General features: G+C 57.4%; 1 protein-coding gene across 1 annotated transcript in view; it reads left to right on the top strand.

Annotated features, from left to right (window-relative positions):
• Nucleotides 1–5542: 5542 nt before the first annotated feature.
• Nucleotides 5543–8867, top strand: part of ZNF865 (zinc finger protein 865) — a 6074-nt gene continuing 2749 nt past the window's right edge. The window contains exon 1 of the mRNA XM_004715716.2: nt 5543–8853. Coding sequence (XP_004715773.2) covers nt 7972–8853 — 882 coding nt within the window. The 5' untranslated portion in view covers nt 5543–7971. The remainder of the gene's footprint in view (nt 8854–8867) is intronic.

Genomic DNA, 8867 nt, shown 5'->3' with positions numbered 1-8867 from the left:
CGGCCTCCTCCCGGCGGAGACCCCGGCGCCGGTGAGTGACGGGGCGTGCGGCCCCGGATGCCACGGGGGCGGGGGGCTCCGCCCTGTCTGGTGCTGGCCCCGGGACGCCCCCAATCAGTGCTGCTCCCGTCGGGCCCCCCAATACCTACCCCCCAGGGGATCATCCCAGTTACCTCCCTATTAACGACCCCCTGTCGGACTGATGCCAAAACATTTTCACTCGTGGCACCTCTAAACTGCCAGAGTCCCCCACGGTGCATTTCCCTAGCCCCCCATCATTCTCCAGGAGAACCTCCAGAGGCCCCCCCCTCCCCCCACGGGAATCGCTGCCAATGAAACCTCCTCCCCCTTCTATTGGCCCAGGATTGCTTCCAGCTTTGCACTGGTCCTTTACCCCATTATTGCTCATCCTACACACCACGGCACCCCTAAAACTTGTGCCGCCTCCCTCAGAAGACACCCCCCCTCTCATTCCAACACATCATCCACCCCCATGAAAGCACCCGTCTCACCGTGCTCCGCTCCTCTAGAACATCCTGCCCTGGGGTTCAGGTAGAAAGCAGGCGCTCTGGTGGCGCAGATAGTTAAGAGCTAGCTCCTAACCAGACTAACAGCGGTTCAAACCCACCAGCGGCTCTTCAGGAGAATGATGAGGAAATCTGCTCCCATAAAGATCTACAGCCTCGAAAACCCTATGGGACAGCTCTCCCCTGCCTTAAAGGGTCGCTATGAGTTGTAAGAAGAAGTTCTGGTTGGGCAGCTAACCGCAAGGTCAGCAGTTCGACCCCACCAGCAGTTCCCAAGTGTAAGCCAGATGAGGCCGTTTGCTCCCATAAAGATGAACAGCCTCGGAAACCCACAGGGGCTGTCGTAGGGTCGCTACGAGTCGGAATCAGCGCGGTAGCCGTGGGGTGGGTGTCCTGGTTGAAGTGGAATGCACTTGATAGCAGTGCGTGTTTGTTTTATTTTACCCCCAGACGCCTACGAGTACGCCCTCCCCAGCCTCGTTTGGGTCTGCCCTGTCTTGGGTGCACAGCCCTCTGCAACTGGCCCTCTCCGTGTCCTGAAGCCCGTGGTCTGCCCTGCCACTCCCCACCCAAGTCGCACTCCATCTGGGACTTCCCAGAGAAGCCCAGCGGGGGTGGCCTCATTCACTCGTTCCCCCATTCCTCCTTGAGCAGTCACTGGTCCAAGACAGTCGCAGGGGGGTGTTGCAGTCTCGCTGAGGGAACCCTTGGTTGTTATGGGTTAAGCACTCAGCTGTGGTTGGAGTCCCTCCAGCAGCCCCGTGGGAGCAAGCTGTGGCTGTAAAGCTCACTGATGGGAAGCACCATGCGCTATCCTAGTGTGTCCTAGTGTGTCGTGTGTCTGGACAGCCACACAGTCTGGTCGAGGCGACGGATAAGAGGAAAATAAAGACGATACATGGTGTTGGTTGGATACTCTGATAGAGTCTTGTTGGGGGGGGAGAGGAAGGGGTGGCTACTGTAGCTATCTCAGAGGAGAGACAGTAACCGGGAGGAGTAACTTGGCCACTGGCTGGGTGGGGGTGGGGCAGCGTTCCAGACAGTGAGGAAGCAAGTGCAAAGGCCCTGAGGTAACTGAGTGCCATGCATGCAGGAGGGGCGGCAGGGAGGCTGGTAAGGTTGACACGGATGAACCAACTGGGTGAGGAAGAGGAGGCGGCAAATGTGATCTCCTTGGGCCTTTGCCTGGCCCAGAACGGCCTTCTTCCATGCACGGTGTTTAGTGAGCACCTTCTACATGCGTGGTGTTGAGTTGATACGCCAGGACAGGGGCAGACGTTGCAAAACAAAACTTCAGTGGAGTCGGAACTCGGTGGTGCTGGCTTGCTTTCCCAGGTCCCGAAAGTTCTCAGCCCTTGGCTGTGTGCGCACCACTTTCTTTCTCCGACAGGCGTCCCCGCCTGCGATTCCAGCTCCCGCCAGGTTTGACTGCACATGTGTGAAGCGAAACATCCAGATGAGGCACAGCTGCTGCAGGGGCCACTGTGGCAGAGAATGTAGCGGCAAGGATTTTCCTGAGACACACGGATCCCAATTCTTACTTCCCGTCAGCTTGTGTGCACCCTCCCCTCGCAAACTATCGCATAGAGACACAATCAGGTGTCCAGTCCCTTCCCTCTGGCCGACGGGCACCCGCACCTTTTCCTGAGCCTCTCTGCTCTGTCCATTGCCCCCCCAGGCTCCGCCCTTTGGGCAAGCCACGCCCCCTCCCCTCATTCATTCCGATTCAGCCAACCTTTGCTGAGTCCTGATGACGTAATGATGATGCATTAGGCTGCCAACTGGTCAGCACTGCGAAACCACCCGCCGGCTCCACGGGAGAAAAATGAGGCTTTCTACTCCCGGAAAGAATTGAGTGTCAGAAACCCAGAGGGACAATTCTACCTTGTCCGAGGGTGACTATGAGTCAGGATGTCATTGATGGCAGTGCGTTTGATTTTCAGTGGCACTGCCCAGGTAAAGTTTGGGCTGCTAACCACAAGGTCCATGGTTCAAACCCACCAGCCACTCCATGGGAGAAAGAGGAGGCTGTCTCTTTCCCTAAAGAGATGCAGCCTTGGAAAACCCTACACTGAGGTGCTGTGAGTCGAAGTCTGCATGCTCAGCGAGGGTTGGCGGGGTTCAGGACTGGGGCTATCAAAACGAACTCATTGTCATAGAGTTGATTCCCACACACAGGCCCCACAGGACAAGGTTGAACAGGCTTTGTCCGTTCCGGAGGCTGTAACTCTTCATGGGAACAAAAAGCCCCATGGGTCTACCGCGGAACAGCTAGCTGGTGGTTTCAAACTGCTGACCTTGTAGTTAGCAGTTCCACGTGCAAGGCACTAGCCACCAGTACAACAGTAACCAAAACAGATCCATGAACCTGGGCCTCCTGAGCCATGTACCCAGGGTAGTTTGTTGCCAGCTAGTCGTTCCTGACTCTTGGTACTACCCTCATGTGAGAGGGAAAATCCCGTAGGATTTTCCAGGCTGTTATCTTCATAGAGCGGAGCCTTGGTAGCACAGTAGTTGTGGTTGGGCTGCCATCCTCAAAGTCAGCAGTTCGAAACCACCAGGCACGCTGCAGGGAGAGAGACCGGGCTTTCTACTCCTGTAGATTTGCAGTCCCGGGAACCCCCAGGGGCAGTCCTACCTACCCTGTCCCATAGGGTCGCTCCGAGTTGGCACTGCTTGGATGCCAGTGAGGTTTTTAAAAACCTTAACGCGAGCAGATCTTTGGCTTGAGCGGCTGGATGTCTTCGAACCATCAGTCATTCGGTTAGCGGCTGAGGGCTGAACCTGGCACACCAGGATTCCTTTTGAGAAGGGGGTGACCCGAAGTACACCATCCCGCCATCTCTGCGGTGTCACCGGCGTGGGGGGGGGAGGGGCCTCAGGGTAGGGGACGGGTCTTCTGTGCAGGAGTAATAGCCAGAGCACAGGGAGGGGCCTCAGAGTAGGGGACGGGGCTTCAGCATAAGAGAAGCAGGTGCTGGTGCAGGCATCTGAGTTAGGGAGTCAGGACCCGCGGTGCGGAGTCATCCAAAGGCTGTGGGGGCCGATGGTGCCGACCAAGCCGACCACTTTTCTTCAGCTTTTACTGAGTGCAGCGAGGTCCCTGCAGAGTTCGGCCTCGGCCCTCCTGTCTAGTGGGAATGATGCCCATGAGGGTCCCACAGGGGCTCAGCGTGTGCTTGCTAGGATTGGGCCTTGTTGGTAGCTGCCCTGGGCCTAGCCAGGTGCGTGGGGTGAGCACACTTTCGGTTTAAGGGGTAGGGCGGGAGTGGGATGGTGTGGGGGGTCTTCCCGCGTTTTGGAGGAAGAGAGATTGTCAGACAGCAGGTCATAGGGGATGCTTTTTGGGGAAAGAGCCCTGGTGGCCCAATGGTTAAGCACTCCGGCCCCCACGCAGAGAACAGGTTACAGAGCCCTGTGGGGGCACTTACCTCTGCCACATCGAGGCCCCCATGAGTGAAAACTGACTTGCCAGCTCCCCACACCCACAAACTTCAGACTGGGGACCCTGGGTGACACCAGATGCAGCCTCTGGCTACCACCCTAAAGACTGGCAGTTCGAGCTGCATGCTCCACCCAGGCGCCTTGGAAGAAAGGCCAGGGAGTCTGCTTCTGGAATGTCACCGCCCTGCAAGTGCTAAGGAGCAGGCTCTACTCCTCAGAGTGGGCAGGGTGGGGCCAGACCCGATGGCCCCATCCCTGCTGCCGCTAGCCGTAGGACCTGGGTGTCATCGTCTCCCTCCTCTGGCAGACGGAGCCACTCATCACAGGCACCCTTAACGATGGTGGGAGGAACCACCGTACCAACACACAGAAAGACCCAGAAAAGCGACAGGTCCACTGGAGACTGCTCTGCAGAACAGCAGGCGAGAATGCCCTCCTCACAGGGCAGCCTCGTGGCACCAGAAAGGTCCTGCTTTTCCCGTTCCTGACTGTGTGACCCCGGGGAAGTGGTTTCTCTCTGCTGTTCCTCGGTTTCCTCACGTGTAACACGAGGCCGGTACTGCCCTGACCTCCGAGGGGTTGTGGAGAGGAGTTGGTGAGATGGTCAACAGAACTCTCGGAACAAACTTGAGCTGCCCGTGTTACCGTGACTGCTCAAGCACGCCTGCCCCTTCGGGGAAATCTCTTCCCAGAAGACCTCTCCCCCATAATCCTTGCCTGTGTCACAACTCCCTGGGAACACCACCATTCCCTGGCTTCAGTTCCCTTAAAAAAAACAACAACCCAGTAACGGGCCAGTGGAAATAAGCATGAGCCTTTACAGTTCTGTCTACCATGAGTGCTCCTCTTTTGGCAGTAGCCCTGCAGCACCTGCTAACCTGATAATGTTTCTGCCCCCAGAATCCCTTATCCAAGGGTCCCACCCCCAACATCAGTTCCATCCCTCACCCGTATCCCCTGCCCTCAGGGAGTTCTGGCAAGTTTAGCCTTACTCTGTCACCCAGTCAGCAAGTAATTCCTGAGAGCTGCATCTGGCTATAACTTTTCCTCTTAGCACTGCTTTAGCTATACCTCATGAGTTTTATCATTCTTCTGTTCTTATTAGCTTGACAGCACGCTCTAACGCACTCTTTGATTCTTCTCGCTGACCCACTGGAGACTAAAGAATGTGTTGGGTCTTTTTGTCTATGCCACCTATTTTGTTGTTGTAAAAAAAATAAGTAGCACACACTTGCTGTTTGGGCATTTTTCCAGGTATACAGTTTAGCAGTATCAATCAGTTACATGAATCATGCTGTGTCCGTCATTACCCATAATTGCTGTCAGATGCCAAGGATTATCTTCCACATTTTGGCAGCCTTTATGGCGCACCCAAGGAACCCTACTGGTGTATTGGTTACGCATTGGGCTGATAGCCACAAGGTCAGCAGTTCTAAACCACCAGTCACCAGCAGCTCTGCAGGAGAATGACAAGGCTTTCTATACCCGAAAAGAATTACAGCCTCAGAAACCCACAGGGACAGCTCTCGCCTGGCCTGCAGGGTCACTCTGAGTCAGCATCAACTGGATGGCAGTGAGTTTGGTTTTGGGTGTTGAGCAGCTGGGTGCCAACCTTGATCTCTTGATCAAGGGCACAGACATGTAATTCATTGGCAAGAAGTGTGACGAAGACAGAGTAGCAGGATGGGGGGAATGGTGGTGAAACCTGCATGTCAGCTAGGGCTTTGCCTACTTCACACGGAAGTGCCATCCGAACAGGTAACATCTCACTGAAGGAGGCGGAAATCTGGGGAAGAACATTCTAGGCAGAGGGAATCGCCTGGCCAGCCATACACATGCCCTGTGCGAGAATAGTAACCACCTCCCCCAGCCTAGCCGCCTGGGCAAGCTCTCCTCATCACCAGGTAAAGCTCCAGCACAAATAGTTAAAGAGCCCTGGTTGGCTGTTCAAAGCCACCCAGAGGGCCCCCAAGGAGACAGCCTAGCAGACCCTCCAGGGCAGTTCTGCTCAGCCACAAGGAGCTGCCCAGGGTCAGAGTGGATCCACTCCCATATCAGCCAGGCTTCTCTAGGGAAAAACAAAACAACAACAGGAGACACAGAAGGGTCTCTTTTTAGAAACTGACTGATAGAGTTGTGGGAGCCAGCTAGTCTGAAACCCAGAGGGCAGGTTGGGAACTCAGGAGAGTGGTGGCAGTCTTGAGTGAAATTCACAGGGCAGGCTGGACAGGCAGGTGGAATTCCTCCTCCTCAGGAAACCTCAGGGGCTGTCTAAGGTCTTCTACTGATTGGATAAGGCCCACTCACGTGAGCTCGGGTCATTTCCTTAAACTCAGCAGAGTGTAACTGTTGATTACATCCTACAAAGCACCTTCACAGCAAGATGTCGACTAGCTTTTTAAAATTAGGTTCTGTTGTTGAGAATAAACGGACGCAGGTGTGCGCCCACTCAGCAGTTGGATTCAGGGGCACTGAATGCATTATTGGAATTATGCATCCCACCCACCCCCTTCTTTAAGGGGTTCCTCCCACAGCAACATCACCCCACTGCCCTGCAGGTTCTCATCCAACCTTTCCAGTTGCCGGCGTGGGATCCCATGCAGACAGATCTCGAGAGGGTGCCCGCTTTAGCTTCAATTGTCTGGTTTTAAGGGGCGTCCAGGGGTCCACGTAGCCACCATGGAGGCCACGAGACTATGAAATTCCTGTGCATAACCGTGACCCTCCACGAAAGTTTGAAGGACTGGCCTGCGGTCGTGTGGGTGGGCCTGTGATATGGGGCATTGGAGGGGGGCAAGTGATTCAGGCCTGCCATCACACGGTACCACCCAGTGGGTGGCTTACAGCACAAACTCTTCCTCAAGGCTCTGGGTCCCAAACGCCCCTAATCCAGGTTTGGGCAGCACTGCCCTGGGCAGAGGCCCTTGTAGAATGTCATCTCCTGAGTGTTCCTCCAACCTCCGGGTCCAGATCGGTCTTCACCTGGCTGGGCTGGGCTGCTATGCCCCAGAGATGCAGCAGGTTATACCACCAACTTCCCCACGAGAGAAAGATGTATAGAAACCACCTGGGGCAGCTCTCTCCTGCAACCACTCCCCCACCGCCCACCTCCTCCCCCCTCCCCCCTGTAGCTGTGACTCAGAACCCACCCAATGGAAAGGAGGGGTGTAAAGGACACAGCCATTGGCTGAGTGTGACCTCATCTTACGTGACAGCATCCGCAAAGACCTCAGCCTCCAAACTGGCCTGAGTCACAGGTTCCCGGTGGCCTGAGTCTCCCAGGGCAGCAGAAGGTCCCGCAGGCAGGCATCACCATCTCTGGCTGAGTCCTCCCAGCAGCCCGAGGGGCAGGTTTTTGTCCGTGGATGTCTGAGGGAGGAGGAAACTGAGGCACAGAATGCCTTGGGGACATAGTTGGGATCACACAGCACAGGCTGGAAGCTGGCACTTGGGCCCCCAGACTCCACCCTCTTAGCCATCGTGATAGGCACACACATATCGCCACCCCGGTTCTGACTCAGGCAACCCTACATGTGCAGGGTAGAACTGCCCCACAGGACCGTAACCGTGGGACTCTTAGGCACTTGGTCACCAGGCCTTACTTTCCATGTACCTCTGGGGATTCACAGGCCAGCCTTTTAGTTATGGCCCCTGCTTACCCCTTTGTGTCCCCCCACCCGGAGCAGGGGAACCACAGTAGTGGAAACAAACTGTTGTCAGTTTTACAGAGGTAACCCCAGGGGTGGTGGCTGCAGGGTGTTTGAGAACAGAGGGGCTGCTGGCCTAAAAGAATGGAATGGGCAGGGGGACCTGGGAGATGGGGCAGAGGAAGTGTATAAGACCCCCAAGAATCGGGGAAGAGACAACGCAAAAGATAATTTGGCGGGATGTTCAGAAACAAAGGGGATAGTGGCGGGCAGAGAGAACAAGCTGGAGTGGTCTCCTGGGTCTGAGTGAGGTGGAAAGACAGAAAGGCAGGGGCGGAAGCTGGAAGTGGAGGATGGTGGCGGGGAGCCCTAGTCCTGGCCCGGCCCCACTGAGACCCGCCTTCTTCCTCGCAGAGTCGCCCGCGATGGAGGCAAACCCCACTGGCAGCAGCGCCGGGGGCGGCGGGAACAGCGGCCTGGGGGGCGAGGACGGCGTGCACTTCCAGAGCTATCCCTTCGACTTCCTGGAGTTCTTGAACCACCAGCGCTTCGAGCCCATGGAGCTTTACGGGGAGCACAGCAAGGCCATGGCCGCGCTGCCATGCGCGCCGGGGCCGCCCCCCCAGCCGCCCCCGCCCCCAACTCCTCAGTACGACTACCCGCCGCCGCAGCCCACCTTCAAGCCCAAGGCCGAGGCGCAATCTTCGTCGTCGTCCTCATCTGCGGCCACCCACGCCAAGAAGCCGGACCCGCCCCTGCCCCCTGCCTTCGGGGCGCCCCCGCCACCCCTCTTCGACGCCGCCTTCCCGGCCCCGCAGTGGGGCATCGTGGACCTCTCGGGCCACCAGCACCTCTTCGGGAATCTGAAGCGCGCAGGCCCAGCGTCCGGGCCGGGGGTGACACCAGGGCTGGGCGCACCCACTGGCACCCCGGGGCCGCTGCCCAGCCCCGCACAAACCCCGCCAGGGCCCCCCGCGGGCGTGGCCTGTGACCCGTCCAAGGACGACAAGGGCTACTTCCGGCGGCTCAAGTACCTGATGGAGCGGCGCTTCCCGTGCGGTGTGTGCCACAAGTCCTTCAAGCAGTCGTCCCACTTGGTGCAGCACATGCTGGTGCACTCGGGCGAGCGCCCCTACGAGTGCGCGGTCTGCGGCCGCACCTACAACCACGTGTCCAGCCTCATCCGCCACCGCCGCTGCCACAAGGACCTGCCGCCCGCACCTGGCGGGCCACCTGCGCCCCCGCCAAC

This window comes from Echinops telfairi, unplaced genomic scaffold, assembly GCF_000313985.2.
Source record: "Echinops telfairi isolate 266 unplaced genomic scaffold, ASM31398v2 ScPeMD7_655;HRSCAF=1070, whole genome shotgun sequence".
In the NCBI taxonomy this organism is placed as follows: domain Eukaryota; kingdom Metazoa; phylum Chordata; class Mammalia; order Afrosoricida; family Tenrecidae; genus Echinops; species Echinops telfairi.
The sequence above is the reverse complement of the archived record's forward strand: the minus strand, read 5'-3'. Positions and strand labels throughout refer to the sequence as shown.